At 37.4% G+C, this 25,850-nt stretch overlaps 1 protein-coding gene across 2 annotated transcripts; it reads left to right on the plus strand.

The window, feature by feature from the left end:
- The first annotated feature begins 3,423 nt into the window (after positions 1-3,423).
- Positions 3,424-22,235, plus strand: LOC140164476 (RING finger protein 215-like). Of its 2 annotated transcripts, none has more exons than XM_072187756.1 (10): positions 3,424-3,783; positions 7,123-7,290; positions 8,178-8,249; positions 8,519-8,604; positions 9,062-9,131; positions 9,667-9,789; positions 13,291-13,410; positions 18,187-18,318; positions 19,922-20,024; positions 21,435-22,235. In XM_072187756.1, the coding sequence occupies exons 1-10, from the start codon at positions 3,466-3,468 to the stop codon at positions 21,467-21,469; spliced, it is 1,227 nt and encodes a 408-aa protein (XP_072043857.1). In that variant the 5' UTR covers positions 3,424-3,465; the 3' UTR covers positions 21,470-22,235. The 2 variants fall into 2 exon arrangements, with proteins under 2 accessions (XP_072043857.1, XP_072043858.1); XM_072187757.1 differs by lacking the exon at positions 9,667-9,789 and adding an exon at positions 11,110-11,211 and having other exon boundaries at positions 3,432-3,783.
- The last annotated feature ends 3,615 nt before the right edge of the window (positions 22,236-25,850 follow it).

Below are 25,850 nucleotides of genomic sequence, written 5' to 3' on the forward strand. Positions count from 1 at the left end.
GAAGCTACATCGATTTATAAATGGAAAAATCTGAAAAAGTGCGATAATTTAATAGTAATAAGATATACGGAAGCTACAACAAAAGTGGAGAAAATAAATAGAAAATATAAAAAAAAAAGTGTGATTTGACCTGGAGTTAAATGGTAAGAAGAAAGTGAAAACACAAGGAGGGCAATCAGGAAGTATATTACAGAACCGAATGCAAAATGCTGATTCAAGTGTAAATAATAAAATAATATATTCGATGATATAAATTTATTGTTTGATTTGAAACTAATTTGTACTCCAGGTCGGTAAATATTTGTATTAGATTTACAGAACAGTGGCGGCGGAAGCATTGAAATTTAAAGGGATCGGGGGACGAGCATATTTTGTTCCGGTTTTACTGTTTTTTGTTTGTTTTTGTTTTTAATTTTTGTTTTTGCGCGCGACAAATTTCAATTTCAGACTATGTTATTTAGCCCCAAATGAAGGTATTTGCGCAAAATTGTGCAATTTTACCCTATTTAGGTCCAAAACACGGTGTTTATTGTGCTAAAAAGGAAGATGCACAGGGTAAAATACTGAATAGTCTTCTTTATGATTTTCAAGTGGGACGTTCCCCTTGCAAAAATTTAGGGGGGACGTGTCCCCCAGCTGGGCCAGCTCCGCCGCCTATGTTATAAGAACCGAATGCAAAAGCTGGTGTAAATAATAAAATAATAATTATATTCGATGATATAAATTGTTTGATTTGAAGCTATATACTTTGTACTCCTGGTCTGTAAATATGTGTAAGTAAAGATTTGATATTTGTTTATAGAGAAGTCAAAATTGAGGTATTCCATTTAGTATGTACACTACCCGTCTGGAATATTTTACAAATATCTCCCACAGGGGGGGGGGTTGAATTTCAAATGGAATGAACACATCTCCATTTGAATCTCATACTAGTACACCCTCTGTGAAAGATGCATCATAAATCTTCTACAGAGGGAGGGTGAGTTTCGAATAGAGTTGGTTAATGTGTCACAAAATTTGTCAATTGTTGGAGTAGCGAGTAATGTCACTGATAAAAATGTATAATGCCCAAAAAACGGTCTCTCAAACATTGTGCAAAAAAGGTATGTGCTTTGTTTTTGTTATTAGTCCAGCCGAGCCATTTTTTAAAAACCAAAAATGCCTCTTCTCCTACAGATTACATGGTACAGTAACCATGGTAATAGTAATGAAACTTGAACATCGGTATCAGCTATAGTCGGGGTCTAAAAGTTAAACCACGGAATTGGGGTCAAAGATCATTAAGGGGGTATTTCCGGCACATAACCAAATACCTTCAAAATGCTTCTTTTCCTACAGATTACATGGTACAGAGATACGACTGACAAATATGCATTGACACAAGCTGATGTCTATCGGTTGTTTGATGTATATAGAATTGGCTTCATTATTAACTAAATGCAAACTATAGATGGCGCTATTTATCCTAAATCATATTTCTTTATTTGCAAGGGGTAGGTGATTAATACTACTATTAAAACAGCTGGAATAGGTGATATAAGCAACAAGGAAATTTTATAAACATATTTCATCATACAATAAAAGGAATTATTTGCATTAAAAGCTTGAAAGAGTAATTTCCAGTTATTAAATAGCGCCACCAATTTTGTCATTAAATGATACATTTTATATCTGAAAAAGCTTTCAAAAATGCTATAAAAGTGAATAATATTTTTTTTAAAAAGGGGAAATTAAAGTTGAGAATGACTCAAAAGCATCTGTATACATTTGCATGATATCACATTTAGCTATTTAAGCCTAAAGTTTGGTTGTGCATGATGTTTTGCTTGAAAAACTAATAAATGATCCCATCAAACATAGGGTGAACACAAAATAATTTGAATTTCAAGGTCATGCAGGGGTCAAATAGGGTTGATTACTGAAAATCACCTTAAAATTCACTATTTTGGGATTTCTTCTCGCTACATTTTATGACTCAGATTTACAATAATAAAAGGATAATGAATAAAGGGTTCCATTCCTCCTGAATCCAGCTCACTATGTAGCACAAGCTTTAACAAAAGAAATAGGTCAACGGTCAAAATTATGTACCACGTATATATAGGGGTCGAAATCTTCAAAAATGCTCAGGTGCCAAATTGTTCCCCATGCAAAAATGCATAAAAAGAATAGTTTATACCACCTAAGATCCTTTGCTCTTGATCTAACATCACAAAATAGGTCGGGGGTAAACAGGATTCAATTGGCTTTTACTCTCATACCCTGTTACTTGAAACGAATTATAAACAAAAAGGGTAACGGTCAAATTTCTGCTCTGCAGGGATCAAAATCGGCAAAAATGATCTTGCAATGGTCTCGCATTGTTTGTTTGTTTTTGATAATAATTCATAAAGATGGTTTAAACATGATATTTGGGGCTAGTGTTAATGTTAAGGAGCAAAATGTATTTTTAAGCAAAAGGTCAACCATGAACAAATAAGAGCAAAATAAAAAGTAATAAAGAAAAATATGAAAACAAAGGTGTGCTCGTGTTCAACTTTCGTTGTGCGATAATTTTGATGGTTTAGCCACTCTTGACACCCCTGTCATATTGCACTCATAAGTTAAGTGTGGTCTTTAACCTGGAATTATGGAAACTTTATAACTGCTTAATTGTGGTCTAGAATATATAGAAGTATACATATTTAGAATGGCAAAGACTTGATAAATTCAAATTTGGGCCAAAGTGCTAATTTTTGGAGAAATCCCTCAAAACGGTTTTTTTTTTTTTGCCCAAATTTTTTCGGTCAACATAACAAACAAAATCTTGGGCCAAATTTCTTTTTTAATTAATTTTTAAATACTAGATAAAAGGTTTTCTATAGGAACGGATTTTTTTTTTTTTTGAATAAAAACCGTTCTTAGATATTTTTTCTGATTTTCCAGGGTTAATAAGAATACGGTTGCTTTAAGATACGGTGGTTGAAACTTAGCAGACTTCTACTTCTATGCTGCTGCTCATCAAAGCCTGTTCAGCATCTGGATGAGGAACGATGAATGAATAATATCTTTAAAAAAATACATTGTTTTATTGTACCATCACAAACTGCGGTTCATTTTCTCCCGGCATTTTCTTCATGCAACCTTTTTATGGGACACCTTGTAGGCCTACTGACATTTTCAAAATGCTAAATTTTACATCTGACATTTTAGGCAATTTTTCCTGTTTTTGCCTCCCTCCCCCCATCAAGTTCACTTTCTTATAATTATAATAAAAATTAATAAACTTGAAATTCCAGAATCAAGCAAGTCAGGCAGCATTGCCGATTTTCCTGCTTCCGAATGTCCTCACAAAAATGTTTTCTAACTTTTGTGACTACCGCCCTCTCTCAAGATGCACCATTTATCGTAAACCTAGGTAGCTTTAATTTGTTTTGTAAACAACGAGGCTCCCTATCTCATTCTATATTCTAATTAAATGTCAAAATGGATGACAGCTGGGTGAATTTTTCGTGTCCGACATCACCATCATTTCTGGCCAAAATTGGGCTGAAATCGTCAAAAAATGCCTTGTTACAAGTTGCAAATTGGGCTTTGATATTTTCGCTATGTGCACAGCTAGCATGCGGGGAGAAAGATGCCGTTGTAGTGCTGCGCGACTCGGTGCAAAACGGTGATGACCTTGCGGTAGACGATCACGGTCAGGGTGGTGGGGAATTGACGGGCCACTTTGCAGGTGTTGGAAGCAAGGACGCTCCGCAAGATCAACCAGGGAGAACATTTAAAAGTGGGACCCTAAGAATGGTAAGCTTATTCATGAATTTATAAATGAATAATTATTCGATTATTACACTCGGTTTCAGAGAAGAACGGCAATCCCTTGGCTTGCCTTGCTCAGATTGATGTGAGCACCCTGAAACTGAGCGAGTGAGCGACATACGCTTTGTTTGTGCCAACCAACGTTTTGATGTGTAATCGTCGATTACACATCAAACAAATCGGTCAATCAGATTACCACGTCTGTTGTCATGCTCAGACGATTGAATCAGCCAATCAGATCCCCACTTCAGTGTTTACATATGCTCTCAAAATGTAAACAACTGCCGTTCTTCTCAGACGTAAACTTATTCGCCAGAACTCTAGCTACCAATTTGCACATGATTTACGCATTCGATGCTAGAGTGCTTTGCTATGGTTTTTCGGTCGGACAGCGGTGCAATCTTTTGCACCGGTACTTATTTATTCTGTTGATGTTGAAATTTGGATCAAAGTTATTTTGATGAGTCAACTGTATCTTTTGAACAAGATTTGTCTATTTTGGACAGTCTAAAATCAATATTTTTGATGCAATCACCTGTCGTGATCGGCTGTGTTTACTTCTGAACTTCCATTGCTTTGCACGGTGTCATGCTTCAGCGCATCCGACTAGATTTTGAATGAAATGGTCTCTAGCCTAGAATGTGAAGCTATCGGTGAGCAAATTCTTGGTTAGACTTCTCAAGCAAACGGACACTAGCAGGGCTTCAATCGGCCCTATATCCAGCTCTGCGTAGCTCTACATGTATATTCTGTATAGAGCTACATGTATGCAGTAATGGCAAATGACCCATTCCATGTCAACTCCAGGGATGTGCACCGCAGCACCTCTTCGATTTTTTTTCTTTTTCTGTGTGGTGGTAGATATTGATAAGAAAGTGAAATCCTGAAAATTTGAGCTTCATACTCCATTTTGTTTTCCTGTGGCATCAATTTGAAATTTAGGGGGTCAGCGTAAAAAATGTGTCGCAACGTGAAAGACGACGTTTGGAGGTCCATAAATGTATAAAGGGAACCCCCTACAACTTTGAAAAGTATGTATCCTGGGGTACTTTTTTGTGTAGAATTCAAATCTGGCATCAGAAAACTTGTAACTCCTTTACTTAAAAGATATAGGGCCCTCAAAATGCAACTTCGTCCATCCAGGACCAACTTCGGGGGGTCAGAACTCCAAAAGTAAAAATAATTTTAGTGTCCATTTTTATGCCAGTCAGAGCCCTTTGGTAGGACATTACTCTTATCCAATATTGAGCCTACATGTATTAGAATATTTTTAGCTGAGATATTACCCATGCAAACCCCCATGTACATTTTTTGTACATTTTGACCCCCCCTGAAAACCAATGTCAGACATTTGCCCCACCATCAACTTCAGGTATGTTGAAGATATGTTCTTAGACAACATTTCTGAGAGATATTGGCTTGGGGTCTTGATGGCTTCAACACATCAGTTAGGTTTGCCTACTCCATAGAGTTGTACACATTTTTGATTTCGCATACACATACATGTATAATGACTTTTCTGTACATCTCTATGGAGCTCTATGGAGAAGGCAAACCTAACTGATGTTTTGAAGCCATCAAGACCCCAAGCCAATATCTCTCAGAAATGTTGTCCAAGGACATATTTTCAACATACCTGAAGTTGATGGTGGGTCAAAACGCCTGACATTGGTTTTCAGGGGGTCAAAATGTACAAAAATGTACAATTGGGGTTTTGCATGGGTAATATCTCAGCTAAAAGTATTCTAATAGGCTCAATATTGGATGAGAGTAATGTCCTACCAAAGGGCTCTGACTGGGAAAAAATGGACAGTAAAATTATTTTTACTTTTGTAGTTTTGACCCCCCAAAGTTGGTCCTGGATGGACGAAGTTGCATTTTGAGGGCCATATATCTTTTAAAGTAAAGGAGTTACAAGTTTTCTGGTGCCAGATTTGAATTTTACACAAAAAAGTACCCCAGGATACATATACTTTTCAAAGTTGTAAAGGGTTCCCTTTATACATTTATGGACAGGTCTCCAAACGCGCCTTTCACGTTATTTATTACATGTTTTACGCTGACCCCTAAATTTCAAATTGATGCCACGGGAAAACTTAATGGAGTATGAAGCTCAAATTTTCGGATTTTACTTTCATCAATATCTACCACCACACAGAAAAAAGAAAAATTGAAGAGGTGCTATGTGCACATCCCTGAGTTGACATGGAATGGGTCAAATGGCTTTCAGTGAATTCAAAGTCTACTTTGTTTACATTTCAGAACATGACTTTCTACACCAGTTGTAAGCAACTTTTGGACAATACCAAACAAAATTGTAATAAACATTAAAGAAAATTGGAACTTTTTGCTCAAGTTCTTTTTTTTTAAATTGATTTATTAATCTGTTTTTTCAGGGCTGGGCCGACTTTTTAGGGTAGGTCGGGTTCCCGGGGCGGGTTATGCCAATCAAACAATTTTTTAATGCCTAATGGTCTACAATAATTTTTTTTTATCTGGCTGCAGTGTTTTAGCATATTTTGAAAACCTTTTTATGGCATAATATGTGACATGATCAAGGGAAATGAGTCACATGTCGACCCTGCTCGAAAATGAGTTTTGCATAGGGTTTTAAAGAGAACATTTAGAGCTCTCTGAAACTGAAAACCAGATGTTGATACGACCTGTCTTTGCAAAGTTACATCAATTAAGTTATCCATCACTGAAAACAATATAAAACAAAAAGAATTTTAACACTTTCTTTGCCAATATCTCAAAATCAATATTAGCGACATCCGACTCACTTTCTCTTGATCGTGTCACATGTATAAAAGTGCTCAAAACATCTGTGCTGAAAATCGCTTGCCCCCGGCCCCCAACTCAACACAGAAGTTGACAACCCCGCAAAATTTGGATAGAAGGGATACTTGAGAAAATCCAGAAATTTTATGTCAATATTTAGTGTCATTGATAAGGGGTGTTTAAAATTCTAATCATTGAAAAGGTATGTTTGAAATTCTGGTCATTGGAAACCACAAAAAAGGGATTGTTTTTGGCCAAATTTTGTCCTCGATTTTGCTTGAAAAAGGGTGGTAAATTTGATGAAAAATCATTGCAAAGGGGCCCTTTGAAAGATATGGTAACTCTCATGGTTGTCAACTTTTGTGTTGAGTTGGGGGCCGGGCGCTTGCCCCCTCCTATTGACCTGCCGAGAATTGCTTTTCCCCCCAGTTTGACCTGCCACAATATCTTTTCCCTTCCCTATAATTCATCCCTCTTGGGCCACACATAATTATTGCACACCCCTCTTATTAAATTGCATATTTGTACTTCAAATTTTTGTAGTTACCAAACAATTGCAGTGGAAGAAGATCAACTGATACATCCGGTATAAAGCCAACCATGGATGCCGAGGAAGAGGATTGGATTGGGGTCATATATCTACCACCATTAGAAGATAACAATGGACATACGGGGACATCTGGGTCACATAAATGCTCTATTCTAGACCAAGTGAGTTATAAACAGGGACAGGCGATTTGCGCGGAACTTTTTTTCCGCGCAATTAGCTATCTTTTCCGCGCAAATCGCCTGTCCCTGGTTATAAACAATGAGAGTGAAACTTAGTGAAATGATGGGAAAAGGCATTTGTCTGAAGGATCATTAGTCCAAAAAGCATTAAAGTTCGGAGAACAAGAAGAGACAAAAAGCGATAGAGAGAGGTAGCTAAGAGAGACAGGGAAGAGAAAAAGAGAAGGAAATTTAGAATAAGGAGAGAGAAACAAGTCATAGAGAGCGTGAGAAAGATTGTGGAATAGAGAAGGGGCACTTAATAGTAAGATTCACAATTAAAATATGTGCACCAAGAGAGATTATGAGAGCAAGAACAAGAATAGGAGAGCAAGAGGAGAGAGGCATCTAGGTAGATATTACACACACACACACACCCCTACTTGTAAAACGTGTACATCTGGCACTTGGACATGACATGCGTGTGTGTGCGCCCATCTGGAAATATCCAACCGCGACTTCGATATGTCGCTATGCATGTGTGGAAATGGCCCCACTTTACCGGGGAAAATCACATGTGTGTATCCCCAGTTAGATAGTATGGAGTCAGATTGGGTGTATTCGTCTGATTCTGTACTATCCAATAGGGGAGCTCACCCCCCTATGTCTAACTAATGCATTTAACGCCCTCTAGGGGGTTATATAACTTGCATAGTAAGAAAATCGGGGACATCCCCGTTTGCAGGCGTATCCCCAGTTTATCGGAATTGTACATGAATGTATCCCCGTTTCACACCTTTTACAAACGCACACACACACCTAAATAGACTAAAATATTTGTTCCCCCATTATAATTTGTATTAATTCAATTTATTTCAATTCATTTGTAGGTGAAGCAGGCAATGCTGTTTGGGGCTTCTGCATTACTGGTGCTGGCAATGAACCCTGCACTTTTGAAAGAGGTGAGTTCACTCAAACTCCAGGTTTTTTTTTAAATCTGATCAAAAAAAATGTCCCTGGCATACTTGGTTGCAAAGTTATAAACTCTTTTTGCCATTTTCTGATGTTTCTTTTTTGTTATCCTTATTCTTTTACCTATATCTCAATTTCATTGTTGCCAACTTTGGTTTGATAAGGATCATGACTGTGTCACATTTATGAAATGAAATTGTGTTTTTAAATATTAAATTATCTTCATTTTCTTTTATTGATTTATTTAAATGATCCGTAGTTGGATACTAAGCAGTTGTTCAGTAAACCAATCATCATTATCCAGGGACTTGCTAACATATCCAAAGTACATAAAGCAGCACAGAGGTAAGTCATCTGGCTATGTGTAATAAAAATCCCTTTTTTTTTGTGCCTAAATCTAATACTGGAACTTACTTTTTGCAACTATGTTACGTCTGGAACCACCAGACTTTATCAGACTGGTCACATGATAGACAGCTAGGTATAGTCTTGATAGCCCGGTCCCATGCAGTCTGGTGGTTCCAAACGCAATGTAGCAATGTTGCAAAAAGTAACTTTTTTGCACATATTAACATGTATTGCATAATTTTTGTTGGTTTAATTTTGTGCTGTGATACAATTTTGATAGCTTAAACTCAAGATTTAATTGTGTTTCAATGTTACAAATAGGTTGATACCCAGTTAGGATTGGAAGATATGTTATAAAAACTTCTGGATTAGTAAGAACATTTACACATTAGTTGTTTACTTGAGTTCTTGACATATATATTTTCTTCAACTGTATATGTTTATTTCATTACAGTTCACACAAAGCACAGGTTACTATCAAACCAGCACGGCAACCAAGTGACAACAGCAAACAACCAGTTCTTGTGAGTTGATTATATGTAATTGGGCTATTCCAGTTGAAATCCATTCCCTATGGAAGACATGACCTTAATCTTCCACATACAGTCTGTCCTTTCATTGTTAACACTTTTTGACATTTTTAAATGACATTAATCTCCCACACACGGGGTGCAGATTTCAAATGGAGTCATCCATTCAAGTAACCCTATTTAAAATTTACACACCCTGTGTGGAAGATTAAGGTCATGTCTTCCATAGTGGGGTGTATGGATTTCAATTGGAATAGCCTAATTATTTAAATTTATTTAAGTCCTGCATATTCCTAAACAGTGTCCCCCATTCAAATGTGATTGAAAGTAGGGATGTGTGTTGGGGGGGGTACATATGTGTGTTAGTGTGTGCAATAGAAACCTGCTTATTTTGAGAATGCAGTTTGTTAGTGTGATATTTGTTTCTAACATTCTTGGGAGTGCACTGCACGCCATGAATAACTAGTGTTGATAATGCAATTGTAGCATATAATACATGTAATTTGTGTTTATTTGAAAAACCTACAAGGATTTTGGCCGAGTTACAGAAGGCTCCAGATGTGTGCGTACAGCAGGTGTAGATTCCAACTTGAGAGGATGGCATAGTGTAGTATGCATGGGAAATAAAGCTAGCAATGTCACAAGTGGGGAGGTAAAATTACTATGATGATATCATCACTGCCAAAATGTGTGCTTTCTTCATTTGAGTTTCATAGTGATTTCACTGCCTTTGCAGCATTTGTGCCACACAGTAGCGTAGCGTCATAGGGTGATTTGAAAATTTAGAAAATCCCATGCTGAAAAATGGCTTGTGCCCCCCAATCAGGCCCAGTGCCCCTCCAATCATGGTCGGTGCCCCCAACTGGATGACTCACACTATGCCACTGGTGCAGCGCTACAAGCATGCCAACAAACTGCTCTTGTATGCGTTGTATGTGTGCAATCTATGCTCTGTGTGATTATTTTAGCTTGCCCTGTTCTATACCTCGATCTCAAGGTGAAACAAAGTTCAGAAACTATTGCTAATTTTTAGAATGTTTGAAACTTTTTGACCCTAACCCAACCAAAAGCTACAAAAGATTATAGCCCAAAACGACTGCAGGTGCAAGTATCCTACATGAGGGGATTGCGTAATCATCCAAACATCACATAGGCACAAAAACCATGGCTGGCCAAGGTACACACCCTTAGCTTGCTATCCCAGGTAGCGTGCTCCGCACCTGAGTGGTCGTGGCTTCAAAACCCAGAGCGGAGAAAACATTTTTTTCCTTTATCTTATTTCTTCCTTCCTTCTTTCTTTCCTTTTTCTTTCCTTCCTTCTTTTCTTCCTTCCTCTCTCCTTCCTTCATTCTCTTCTTCCTTCCCCTTCCTTCATTCTCTTCTTCCTTCTCTCCTTCCTTTTCTTTCTTTCTTTCTTTCTTTCTTTCTTTCTTTCTTTCTTTCTTTCTTTCTTTCTTTCTTTCTTTCTTTCTTTCTTTCTTTCTTTCTTTCTTTCTTTCTTCCTTCTCTCCTTCCTTCCTTCCCTCTCTCCTTCCTTCCTTCCTACTTTCCTTCCTTCTTTCCTTTTTTCCTTCCATGGCCAAAAAGCGTCCAATAAGTTCGGATTGATCTTGATCCAATCCAAAACTGATAATTACAGTACAATATCATCGGGTAAAAAGAACTAGGTCATGCAACCTACATCTCACGATGCTATGCAGCTTGTATGGTTAATGAGGTGCCGATGTGATGATGACGTGATCCAATTAGCCAATCAGATCCCACTTCATGTTCATGTTGTAAACACCACCAAACTGGGCATTGCGAAGTTGCATAATAGTGTAGACAAGTTTCAGTCTGAAGTTAGTTTGTTGTGTCAGTGAAGACATGCACAGGTTTTGGCAGTGATACTGTTATAAGCTGCACATTGACATTCATATATTCTTTCTTTTTGTGTGCTTCTTTCATTTCATCTCTTCACCATGACTAACAGAACACACCTTACCTCACATTGTGGTCAACATGTGGGCGATCAAGTGGAGGCACGTACAGAGAGTGGGAGGGAACTGTGTGCCTTGGTCACTCACAAAATAAGGTTAGATTCAGTCTCATTTAAATGGGCTATTCAATTTGAAATTCAAACTCCTGTGAAAGTCTTCTACTCAGGGAGTATGTGGTTAAAATAGAATAGACAATTGGATAACTTCCGTTTGAAATACTCACTCCAGTTGTCTGGGTAAAGCCATAATATACGCGGAGTATGGGTTTCAGAATAATGAACCCTAGTCAATTACATTTGAAAAACATACTCCCTCTGTGGAAGACTTTTCTTTATATTCCACATGGGCATGGTATATTTGTGATGTGTTATCCTCCTGAGCACTACCTGACGATCAAACATTGCCTCTGATTGGTCAATTACATGATATCTTCACTATAATTACCAATCAGAATGGAGCTTTGCAAATAATTCACCCCAATTTTTTTTGCGTGGTGAAATTATTCTAACAATGTTGCTGATTGGGCCAATTGATAATGAAAACTTCTTTTTGGCCAAATGGCAGGTAGTTCTCATGGGTTAACTGATCATATCATGGAGAGCTACAATCAAGGAATAAAGTCTTGGACCACTGTTGTGACAGCAACAGAAAACTACCACTCCTCTCCCTGTGCAATGTTAAAAAATGCCAGTGCCTTCAACAGTTTTCCAACATGTTCCAACATGAATTGATACTAGGGGAGAGGGGAAGGGTAAATCATTGTTGAAGATTTCATGTTTATTCTCAAACACAGTATACGCCATTTCCATCATCATGTAAAACTCTGCCCTGTGTTGCAAGAACTTTTTCCAGGTTTGTAAAACTTACCAAGTGTACTGTTTAGACTGAATTAAACTTTGTTCAACACTAAAATGGGTGAGATGAGACTCTTATAAGTCTAAGGATTGATAGATTCATACACTCTTAGATAGCGAGAATCAAGCAGAGCAAAAATGCAAACCATGCATTAATGTGTATAATGCATGAACGTGCCCTCCACATACTATGTGCTGTGCGTTCGGATGCGTTCATTTTTTTGCGGGTTGATGCATTTGTATTTGCTTGTATTTTCCAACATTTTAGTGACAACTTTGTTATAAAGATTGTTTCTCGTATATGAAATAGGTTAGTAAATGTGTATCAGTTGTTGCTCAAGCAATTCTACAAAATAATGCACTTGTTTTATACAATATCACTCCCAATAAATGATACACATTTATTAACCTATAAATACCTGAGTAAAGATGAACAAAGTATATTACCCCAGGCCCCTTCTATTGGGCTATTCCAGAAATTAATGGCACCCCCTAAAGAAGACAGTTTAAAGCCTCCAGCATACTTTCCTGCAGCTTGCCGCTCACGTGCAAGCGGCAGGGCTGCATTCAACCAATGACAAGCCTTGATTGTGTCCGTTTGTCTGCAATACGCGTGCACCAAGCCCGCTCAGCGGCAAGCGGCAGGGTAGTATGAAACCAGCATAAGTTTGTACCATAAAATTTTGGGAATTCCCAGACCAAAATTTTATCCAAAAAAAATGGGAATTCCCATTTTGACAATTCCCACTGTCCCTAAAGAAGACAGGCAAATTCCCAAGCCTAAAATAAAAAGGTGTCTTTTTCTTGGGAATTCCCATGTCTTCTTTAGGGTTGTGAAAATAATGACCATTTTTTTTTTTTTTTTGGGGGGGGGGCAATACCCAGAGCAAACAATTGTGAAAATGTTTGGGAATCCCATATCTTTTTTAAGGGGGAGAGGGTGCCTTTAATTTCTGGAATAGCCCATTGCTAGCTTTAGCTAGTGCCCCTGCGGACTTCCCTATTTTCACCTGTTTTAGACATAACCTTATTCAGTGCATTTTGAGGTTGAAATTGAAAGGACCACTGTGCAAGTTAAATTACATTGCATTGAAACATTAGCTATTAAGTCGCAATGGTTGTCACAATAATACTTGTGTTTAATTGAGACCAGCATGATCAAAATTAATATATTTGAATATGAAAATGAAGCGATTTTATCATTTCCTCTATTGGAAAATGTGTCCTTTATGTTGTACATGATAAGTTTTGTTGTGACCCTATATCATAACATTGTTATTCACACCTTTTAATAGTTTTGTTTTTATACATTTTATGCAGATATACTTCAGTGGCTTGTGGAATTTCTTACTGACATTAGTGGGTTCCTTATGTTTACTTTTACTAATACATAGTAAATGGAGGTCTACTAGTCAGCTAGACTTCTGTGAAGATGTTGAGGTAAATATCCAGGTGGAGTGTCTCCTTGATGGTATACTGGTAATCTGCCACCGTTTTGTGAGCATTTTCAGCAATTTTAGTATTATGATGCCCCTCACATGCCCGTTTTCAAAGAGTTTCAGTCAAGACTAATATGCACTGGATAAATTTGTGAAAAGTATTAGGTATATTAATGGGTTGTAAAATTTATATCCAGTGGCGGATCCAGGGGGAGGGGCAAAGAGGGCAGCTGACTCCGCTCCCAGCAACTTTCCAAGGAAAGAAAGAAAAAAAGAAAGAGAGAAAGAGAGAGAGAGAGAAAGGAAGAATAATGCATGCATAATAGAGCTCAAGAATATTGTTTTAAGAAAATTGTGACAATTTCTTGCATGTTTTCAGGTGAAGTACAAACAATCTTTATCAGATACTCTGAAAAAGAGGAAATACTCTTCAGGTGAAGTACAAAAAAATCTTTATCAGATACTCTGAAAATGACTGATTTTGTCATACATTTTAGAAACATTTTCTTGACTCCAAGGGGGGACCCTCTCAGCCAACTCTCATGATGAATCATGCAAGTTCAAGAATTTGCTCTCCAGCAAATATAGGGGCTCTGGATCCACCACTGACAGGTATAGACATATATCGGCATTCCAGAGTTCATGTGGGACGTCCCCGTATATATTTTTTGTGAAGAACCCCGATACATCATACGCCTCTTTCAAATATAACATAGGCATTATCTCTTTTGTTTCAAAAGGACCAGTGAGCGAACATTTTATATTTAATAAACGGGCCATGTAGTGAACTATATTTCTTCTTTAACCCTAACCATACCAAGTTGGGGGCGCTATTCAGCTTGCATCCAGACGTGTTTTTATTGTCGTGCTATTATTTATCCTTCGTTTTCACACTTTTATCTACGTTGTGATCAATTTTGATGTAGTAAGTACTGTCAACGTTCTTTTGTCATCCTATAATGAACTCTCGCTAGCCTGAGATTGACTTTATTTGCTCCCATTTGATGTGTTTACACTTCACGATTCTACAACAAGTCAGCGTAAGCTTCCCTGTACAAGTCTATGTATTACTAAAGGCTGACATTAAGTGTTGCTTCTGCAAGGAACTCCGTTGATTTGTGTTTCATTGACTTTGAATGTCAGCCCTGTGTGAAACGGTCGCAATGCACCTGTTGGACACCAGAAGTTCGAGCCAAAGAATAATTTACTCTCCTGACTTTTTGAAAAGCTTGAACGGCAGCCCCAGTAACTTTATTGACAATGACTTAAAGATTAAACTTGATGAAATTAATACATACCGTAAACGAAATAAACGGTTGTCGTGGTGGTAAAATGTACCAAGAAAGATTCAAGTAGTTGAATCTGCCAGAAACTCACCAGTTACTGTTGTTGATTCTGGAAGAGGAGTCAATTACAACAACCTTTGTAAAGTAAAGTGTGAGACACCTGTCGCCACCAGTACTAAGCGCCCCCATAATGACGCCCCATCTTTTGTGCTCACAAATGCACAATCGCTTATGAACAAATTCGACGAATTTGAATTGCTCTTGGAACAAGAGTCTATTGATGTAGGCGTCGTTACAGAATCCTGGTTTCGCCCTCACTATCCTGACTTTATGTGCAATATTGATGGATACAAACTGTTTTCAAATTCCCGTACGTACTCACTCAAGAGGAGGAGGGTTGCTATTTATGTAAACTCACAGATCCCAGCCAGAGAAGTTTCCGAAGTGTCAGTGCCTGATGAATTGGAATGTGTATGGGTACAACTGCAGCCAAAGCGACTACCAAGAGACATCTCCGTCATTGTGGTTTGTGCAGTTTACATTCCCCTCGACTCACCAAATCAAGAACTTCTCAGACTTCATTTACTTGAATCAATAGACTTACTTCATACCAAGTATCCTGATGTAGGCTTTGTAATCATGGGTGACTTTAATAGGATGCAAATCAACAACATTCTTTATAACTGTAATTTGAAACAATTGATAAAGTTTCCCACCCGTGGTCAAGCCACTCTGGACCTTGTACTAACTAACATTGGCGCTCATTATAATGAGCCCATTCCCTTATCTGCTCTTGGGAAGAGTGACCATATAAGTATCATGTGGAAACCTTTAGAGCATGTTGCCAAACATTCCAATGTCAAAAGGACATATCGCTCCATGAAAGAGCACCAAATCAGAGAATTTGGTAACTGGGTCCAGCACAAAGACTGGACCAATGTCCTTAACGCCAGCAACACTCAGCAAAAAGCTGATGCTCTCTATGAGTCTCGCCATGGTGCTGTAGAGTCATTCTTCCCTCTAACCACAGTAAAGGTTCATAATAATAATAAGCCCTGGATGTCTGATAAAATCAAAAAACTTGTAAAAAAAAGACAGCTTGCCTTTTCAACAGGTAACAATGAGGTGTACAAGAAGCTGCGTAACAAGGTACAACGAGAAATTAAGAGGGCTAAGCAATTCTATTATGCTAACAGGGTTCGTAATCTTCAGGCTACCAATCCACGGAAGTGGCATCAGCAAATCAAGACCATGACGGAAATACAAAATCTGAAGTCAGCATACCTGTCCCAGGGGTGGACAATGATGATCATGTTGCCATTGCGAATAAAATCAATGATCAGTTTGTGCAGGTCTCCTCCCATATGACACCTTTGGATCTTTGCAATCTTGAGACCTACTTACCGCCATTGATTCCCTCCATTGCTCTACCCATGGGATGTGTATGCTGAACTCAGTAAAGTTAAAGCCAGTAAAGCATGTGGCCCAGATGGGGTTTCCCAAGGTTGATCAAGGAATTCGCATACTGAATTAAGTATCCCTGTAACTGACATTTTGAATTGTTCTTATCATGAGGGAGTGGTCCCCACACAGTGAAAAAAAGCCATCGTTGTCCCGATCCCCAAAACAAAACCTCCCAAGGTCGATAAACTTAGACCTGTCTCCTTGACCGATGTTTTGTCAAAAATAGGTGAAGAATTTGTTGTGAAGTGGATTTTGGAAGACATCGAAGACAAAATTGACCCCCAACAGTTTGGTAACATCAAAGGTATCTCGACTTCCCACTACTTGATCAACCTCCTCCACACTCTTCATCAAGGTGCTGACAGGGTCAACAACGTGGGAACGGTGGTTCTGACGGACTTCTCCAAAGCGTTCGATATGATAGACCATAACATCCTCATTGAGAAATTTATCCACTTGGGAGTCGCAGATCCATCGTTCCCTGGTTGTGTGACTTTGTCAGCAACCGTATGCAATGTGTTCGCTACAATCAGTCACTCTCTGAGTACAAAGTTCTTAATGGTGCCCTCCCACAGGGGACTAAACTCGGCCCAATTGGCTTCCAGGTTATCATTAATGATGCAGTCCAGTCCAAAGATGCAAGCATCAACTGTTGGAAATACGTGGATGACCTGACACTTGCTGAAAATCGTCCGTATTCCCAACCAAGCAAGCTTCAAGACACACTGGACGAGTTCACTGAGTGGACAAACAAAAACAAGCTTAGCTTGAACCCTAGCAAGTGTCAGGCCATCCAGGTCTGTTTCAAAAATGAATCACCGCCCCCTATTGAGCTTAAGATAGCTGGTAAGCCCTTGAACTATGTAACTGAGGCTAAGATACTAGGGGTTCACCTTCAAAATGACTTGAAATGGGACAAAAATGTTAATGAAATAACAAAGAAATCCAACCAGAAGTTGTATATGCTTAAACTGCTAAAAAAATTTGGTTTCAATTACGAAGAACTAATTACTGTGTACAAAGGTTATGTGCGCCCTATTCTTGAGTACGCAGATGTCACCTGGCACTCCTCGTTAACAACAAATCAGACAAAGTCACTTGAACAACTCCAAAGGCGTGCATGCAGGATCATTTTAGGCCAGAGATTTACCTCATATGCTGAAGCGGTGCAAGCTTGCGACCTTGAGCGCTTGTCAGATAGAAGAGAAGATCATTGTCGAAGGTTAGCCGAAGGGCTTGCCGACTCTGACCGTACCAAAGATCTTCTTCCTCCATCTAGACAAAGTGCTCATGGTCGTAACCTTCGCAATAATCGCATAAATTCACCCAACTGCGGTTCAGAACCTCTCGCCCAAAATAGTCCCATACCATACTTTGTGGACCTGCTAAATAAGTAATGTGTAATTTTTCTTTTTTATTCATGTGCTCATTGTATCCTGCATGCACAGTGGCCGTGCAATAACCCCCCCCCTTTTCTGAAGTGTATTTTGCAATGTGTTTCTTTCCTTTTCTTTTTATATATTTATATGATACTATTTTAAAAGTGTTTTATAGATGTTATTCTTTAAAAAATATTTTTGAATGTTTGTTGTTTTTATCTTTGTAAATTTATCATGTAATTTGACCTTCGGGTCACCTTTTGATAATAAAATATGAATATGAATATGAAAGTCTCACTAAAGCTCACTGTATGTGCATGCATTCCATGTGATGCAATGACTCAATCAGGCTAATAAGTCATATATACCCAGGGAATCGCTGCCTGGGGCAGCGTAACCTCCTTGGCTACAGGTCGGTGATCTTCTGCGTGGCATGCGAGGGGTCCGAGGTTCGAATCCCGGGGTACCAAGTGACTTTTTTGTTCATCTTCTCTCCTTTTTCGTTTCTTCTTTCCCTTCCGATAGCAAAAGAACACAGATTCTGTTAGGGTTAATACATGACATTTATCACAGAATTCTATGGGTGAGAGAAATGGAACTGAAGTAGTATTACATTTTCGACTCTTTTTTTCATCATTCTCCATCCAGGATTGTCTTCAACGTCTTGCTAAGGCATCTATATCGAAGATGCCAGCTAGGAGATGTAAAAAGAAGAAAGCTTACTCAATCAGGGAAAAAGAAGGGTGTGCAGTGTGTCTGGATGAGTTCAGCCCAGGACAAGTGAGTGATGACCAAGCCTAGAAAAAAAAAATTATTTCCTAGGAAGATAAGCCCTACATTTTCCACAAAAGCAGCTATATTTACCACAATTTCGTATGAAATTTTTTACTTTGAGAAAACAAATTTCCTTGAAGGAGTTTTCTGGATTCCATAATTATTTTTTCCAAGCATGGTGGTATTGTGTTGACTTTAAATTATATTTAAGCCTACACTTTGAGGTTAACACCATGATGATATGAAGCAAGATGCTTTGTTCTGCATCAAAAATTTTCAGTATATTGGGCTATTTAAAATCCACACTACATGTACCCCTGTGGAAGATTTAACTTAAGTTTTCCACAGAGGGAGTATAAGTTTTGAATAGAATAGACATACTCCCCCTGTGGAAGAAATTTCCAAAATCTTTCACAGGGGTAGTGTGGATTTCAACTGGAATAGCCCATTGCCGTTGTCCAACATTCATGCAATGTGAAATTGAAGTATTCCTTGCCCCAGAGAAAATGAGAAGATCTCATCTTCTCTGCTTGCCCATACTATTAGCCTATATATCCAGCTGCCTGTTAGTTTCATCTTCTCTGGTTTGACTAACACTCAGTAGGAGGGAATTAAGGTTGGTCTGAACCCTGGAGTTATGGAAACTTTCGGGCCTCATAACTTCTAAATTGTTTGTCTAAAGTATATAAAAGTATACATATTTAGAATGGCAAAGACTTGATAAGTTCATCTGTGAGGTCAAATTTGGGCCAAAATGCCATTTCACCAAAAATATTTGAAATTTGGGCCAAAATCTGGCTTTTTTATGATTTTTTTGAAAAATCAGCATTTTTTTACCATTTTTGGTGCAAATTTCTCTAAGTTGGTCGAAATTCAAAAAAATGGTCCTAGATATTTTGATCTAGTTTTTAAAAATTAATAAAAAAAAAATTTGGCCCAAGAATTTTTTTGTTACGATGCACAAAAAAGAAGTGGGCCAAAAACCGTTATTTTTGGGATTTTGGGCCAAAATGGCATTTTGGCCCAAATTTGACCTCACAGATGAACTTATCAATTCTTTGCCATTCTAAATATTGTATACTTTTATATACTTTAGACCAACAATTTAGAAGTTATAAGGCCCGAAAGTTTCCATAATTCCAGGGTTCAAGTAGTAGATCAATTTTTGAACAGTAACCTTAATCCCAGGTGATTTTGGCAAAGGGGAAGGAAGAATGAAGATGACGAGAAACATTTTCTTTCTCTGGTCCGGTTTTGAACCACAGACCTTCAGGTCCATACAGCGCAACACCTTAAAAGCTCAGTCATCTCACCCTCTTTCCATTGTGCATTGAGCTTTTTTGCTGTTTGGTAGTTCTAGGGTTAATTGCTCTATTTGTTTTCAATTGTTTTATACTGGATCTGGATTATACTCGTATATTACTTTTCACTTTAAAATTAATCTGGATTATATATTGCCCAACAGCTCTAAAAAAGATTTGCAGTCACATACCTAAAAGTGTGTGTATTTGGTGCGCTGATCTAAGTATAGGGATGGGTTAAGCTTTTTGACCTGGTGGACCCTCACTCTCTCTCTTTCATAATCATCAACTTTTCTGTTTTTCTTCAGATGCTGCGAGTTTTACCCTGCTATCATCAATTCCATTGCAAATGTGTGGATTCCTGGCTGATAAAGAAAAGAACATGTCCGTTATGTAAGCTCAATATAGTAGGTAAGTTTTCATTGAGTAAACCATTTTTTCGCATAGCAGATCTAGCCTATAGACCTTTCAAATCAACATCAGAAACATCCATAAAACCAGGTAATGTGCACCAGGTGCGTAATAAAGAAGTGCAACTAGCGTAAAGTTGGAAGTGAATTGTCTATGAAAAAAACTTTAAAATCGGGTTCAATTTCCCGATGGTGCTCCTGTAGAAAGGAGGGATTAACGACTATACTAATGCAATTTCCATGGTAAATACAACAAAATTACACCCGTTAGTGCATCATCAAGCAAGAATCTGGTGAAATTCTACCATAATTAGGCAATGAAATGGATGGAAGTTTGAGTCATAATTAGAGAATAAAGGTATTGTTTTTAGCCGCTGGCGTGCATTTATCGTCTCATATAACACGGGCGACATCATTATTTTACGCCAAAAATAATGATGTCGCCCGTGTTATATGAGACGATAGATGCACGACAGCTGCAGCTAAAAACAATACCTTTATTTATTCTCATTCTTAAACACTTCAATTCAAATAAAAATATCATACAAATTTTAATCAAATTAAATCCTACATTTTGCAAGGAATTACCTAGGGCTTAAAATCGATCAGTCCCGTTGTTGCTGTTCACCTCCGATTGGTCCAAATAGCGAGTACGGCAGATCGCGCCGACGACATCGCGGACCTGTGTGATATCACACGGGTAAAGCTGAGTAAGAACCAATAAGATTGCAGGAACATTCTCAAGTGTTTAAGAATAGGTTTTGTCCATGCAATTTAGCGATGATCACTGTATGACTGACATGACTGATGCAAGTTTTAAGCTTACTCACAGAAATATTGGAGGGGGGCGTTTATTAGAGGGGGTGCGTTTACGACAAAAAATACGGTATGTACAACAGCTGCATGATATGCGGACTGTCTTCATGAAAACTTCAATTTGAAAAGGTCTATTTATCACAGCGGGGAAATAGGGAACTCTTACTTCTGATCCCAGCAACTTAGATGGTGGAGCCAAATTTGTTTGATCTTCAGATCGATCACCAATATTATTGGTTGATCCTTATTAGTAACAAGAAATTGACCGTTATTAACTGTGAAAACATTTTTGTAATTGTGTAATTTTGATTAATTATAGTCAATAGTTTAGTTATTTGAGTGACAATTATTGATTTTTGAGCATTTTATTTTGACGCCTTTTGAGAGTCATCATAAACTAGATTTATATGTAAATACGATTTCAATTTTGTTAAAATGACACAACAACAACAACAAAAAGATATATTTTTCTTAATTTTGCTGAAAAGAATTTTCTTAAGCACTTTGTTTTGCCAGTGTAATGTGTGCATTTATGTCATGAAATATCACGACCTTATAGACCTTTTCCCCTATTTTTTCCCTGTTTTTCTTTCAGATCAAAGATTCAGTCGGCCAGGGTTGACCTCATGACACCGGTGGAATGCCAGCATCATATTCTTAGCTATTTAATTAGAATTGTTGACATATAACTTGTGGTGTTAATGCAAGAACGTTGTATCTGCATTTTTTCATTTTGCAGAAGCATTTTTGTGTTTCAATTTTTTTTTACTTAATTGTTGTTTACATCTTAATTATTTAATAAAAATTTAATTTATTGCTGCAATACCTATAAAATTGTCCATTAAAATAACTCCCAAATTGTCACTTACGACGTTCTTGCACTGACCCAATGAATTATTTTATTGGATCGTATTCCTTAATATAAAGGACCTGTCTCTTTATTCGTTAGTGTTAAGAAAATTATACTGTAATCTCATTGGTCAAACTCCACTCCCCCCCACCATTTGATTTAACAAAATGTGGTAAAATATCCCCTGTGCCATATTCCATGCAGCCAGCCAGTTCAATTCAGTTTAGTTTTATTTCATCATATTTCAACCATATGAGTTGTACATGATGGTAAAGCTTTTTACAAATACCAGTTACATGGTGAAAATGATGATGCCACTGAAATGCAGGGCGTAATATTGTGGCACCCTTTACAAAGGGCAAAAGTAATAAGGAAATTAAAGTAATGATTACATTTGGGAAGCATATGCCTTGTAGACGAGTACATAAATAATAGCACAAGAGCACTAGCACAAGAGCTATTATTTCAATAATAAATAAACTTGTAAGAATAAAACCTTCAGCTTAAGGGATCTGGAATGAGCGTTTTGAGCGTTTCGACAGTATTTTTGTGGGACATGAGAGCACATCAGGCGATCAATTGCATTCTGAATCTGAAGAATGTCTTTCTGATATCAAATAATTTTCATTTTTGAAATTCACGGTATCATACAAATTTTATGACAAATTATAAAAAGTTTATATTTTTCACATTTTTGATATATAACAGTCCTCAAAGTAAAGTTTATAAATTTAATGATATATTCTTAAAGCGTATGTAGCTGGGAGGAAAAGCCGACGATCAATTGAAAATTTTGATCTTTCATATTGAAGATATGGATTTTTTTCCAAAAGACCTAATTTTTTTGTGTTTTGGGGAAAAAATCCATATCTTCAATACGAAAGGTCAAAATTTTCAATTGATCATCGGCTTTTCATCCCACCTACATACACGAGTACTGTTATATATCAAAATATCAATTTTTAATGATTTGCCATAAAATGTGTATGCATTGTAATTTCAAAAATCAAAATTATTTGATATCAGAAGGACATTCTTCGTATTCAGAATGCAATCGATATGTCTGATGTGCTCTAATGTCCCACAATAAATACTGTCCAAACGTTCATACCCCACCCCTTAATGGAATATGGCACAAGACCACCATAGATTATTGTACTTGTACTACTGTATTCATATCTCTTGTGCTTGGGTTTTGTGATGTTAATTTATTGACAAATCCCAGTTTGTCCTTTTTAACTTTATAGTTTCACAGATAATATAATGGAAGAGAATTATTTCTTTTATAGATTTGAAAATATTATTTTTGTAGATTATGGAGAATTATATGAATATTGTTAAATGTTGGTGACATAGGATTATAGACATGTTGTAAATTTTAATATATTGTATTGTTAAAAGGTACCTGAAAAAGAAACTGGGATGGATATTGGTATATTGCTGTGATAATTATGCAGATATCAAAATATGAAAAACCTTTTAAAAACATGGTTGTAGAATTTGGCAGTCTGGCAAGGTAGCCAAAAAAATTCTGCCGGAATAGCGGGTCAAATAATCGAAGAGTCACCCAATGTTTCTCTTAATCTTTAGCTACAAGAAAGGAAACTACCGGAAATCACAGGATCCAATGTTGCAGTGCAAAGTAGCCCAATTTTGTTCTTAACAATGATTTGTATGGGACAGGAAATGTTCAGAAGTTGTGAGGAAAATCTTCAAAAGTCGCCCAATTGGGCTACCAAATTGCTGGTTTGGCAATCCCGGAATTTGGTGGGAAAGTCTGTGTCTTCCCATCATGCATTATTCCATTCAGTTGTTCTACTAAACCTTTTAAAAACATGGTTGTAGAATTTGGCAGCCTGGCAAGGTAGCCAAAAAAATTCTGCCGGAATAGCGGGTCAAATAATCGAAAAGTCACCCAATGTTTCTCTTAATCTTTAGCTACAAGAAAGGAAACTACCGGAAATCACAGGATCCAATGTTGCAGTGCAAAGTAGCCCAATTTTGTTCTTAACAATGATTTGTATGGGACAGGAAATGTTCAGAAGTTGTGAGGAAAATCTTCAAAAGTCGCCCAATTGGGCTACCAAATTGCTGGTTTGGCAATCCCGGAATTTGGTGGGAAAGTCTGTGTCTTCCCATCATGCATTATTCCATTCAGTTGTTCTGCTAAACCAGCACATAACGCATAATTGGACTGCTTAGTGCCAGAAGTGGGAAAGTGGAAATAGCTGCCCTGTGAGTATATTATGCTCATCTAACACACGGTACTTCTGGCACTAATCAGTCACAGAAGTGGCTAAGTACAAATAGCTGCCCCCTGTGAACATTTGGCAATTTACACACAGCATATTGTGCCTATCTAATACATGGCAGCTATTTCACATACCCACTAAGCAAACAAATTTAAAAAACTCAAGACACTTGATTTGAGTAAGGTTTGAGATCATCACACTCATGCGCACATTGTTATAGTGCACACTTCAAAGTAACGACTTGATGTCAAATGACCCCATCGGGTCCACATGCAAAGACAAATGGGATTTACTAAAAAGATGAATTACCATCCTGTTTGGAATGAAAGTATAGCAAGGTTCGCTGTGTGATTTAGCACAATTAAACAATGCATTATGGGGAGACATGAGTGTCTGCTGTGGGTGGCAATTCACTGTCAAAGTGATGTAATAATCAGACTTACTACCATATAGTAATAGATGAATACAATTTTTGAATAGATCGCCCTGCACTACAAGCAGATTGCACTCATCACCTGTGTACGTATGTCTGCAATCATTAGATTGAATACAATACCGCTCTTTTCAATGATTCTAATTTTACAGGTGTGAGTGATCAGCATTTCTTTGACATCTATGGTTCAATGCATAAGTAGGCCTACCGCGTGAACGTTGTAGTGTAGGGCGATCTATTCAAAAATTGTATTCATCTACTGCTATGGTAGTTAATCCTGTTAATCATCACTTCGACGGCGAATTTAGCATGGGTTGTATTTTGTATATCGGTAATTTATGTAATAATAATATTTAGACAAGATTTTATTTTTAGAAAATATGGTTATTCACAAATAGTATAAAAATATATTTATACACACATTTAAATTTAACCACATAGGCTGTATCGAGGGTTGAGTACCAGAAAGCTGTTATTCACAAAGGAATCCTTTGTGAATTAAGGCTTTCTAGCTCTCAACCCTCGATATTATTGTGGATAAGCGGTTTCCAACAGCTCTTTTTTAACTTTAAAATATAATTATGTTATTTAAAATTAAAACACTATAATAATTGTATCAAAGATATTATTTATTGAACCATACAGGAATATTGTATGTACAATTACTTGATATATTCTCATATAATGCTGCCTATTTATGTAATGTTGCACTTCTGTGTTAGATTTATCCATTTACTGTATTAAAGATTCACCTGATGGCACATATGGGCTCCCTTAATTTGGCTCCCTGGAATTTTGGGCACAACTAAAAGTGCAGTCCATAAAAATCCCACCAGCAAATAAGGGCATGGACACTTATTTTTGTTGGATTTTCAGAGGAGGGAGCTTTCTATTTCTATGTGAAATTTATTCTAAGGCAAAGGAGCCTGTGTGTGCCATTAGGTGAATCTTCACGGTATGTAACATGCTTAAAATGCAAAACCCAACAAGTTGGTCCAACCAACAACCTCATTGCTTTTTCTGCATCGAAATAGATATTTTGGTATCGGTGCAAAGCCTGTGTTTATCTCATTGTTGATGGACCCATTAATCTAATACAGTGATATATAGTGATATACAGTAAGCCAAAAAATTAAGGTACCGGTACCAGTTGTGTTCACCCCTGTATACCCTATAAAATAAAGACAAGTAAAACAAGCAGTCAATACCTGTACTCTTTAGCTCAGATTTAAGACCTTATTTGTTGAAATTGGTTGAGAATTAAAATGGTGATCCAAAACCGTATGAAGAAACAAAATCAAAAGTTGCACTTTTGTGTTCTATCAATGAAAGCACGACGCTAGTGTTAACGTGCTAATCGATGGAAGTGTGGCACTAGTTCGCGAACTCTTTGTGTACACAGTACACATCAATAAGGCTTGCAATGGAGCAAATTGCAACTTTTAAATTGGCATCTTCCTTGGGTATTAGGATCGT

Source organism: Amphiura filiformis, chromosome 11, assembly GCF_039555335.1.
Source record: "Amphiura filiformis chromosome 11, Afil_fr2py, whole genome shotgun sequence".
Classification (NCBI taxonomy): Eukaryota; Metazoa; Echinodermata; class Ophiuroidea; order Amphilepidida; family Amphiuridae; genus Amphiura; species Amphiura filiformis.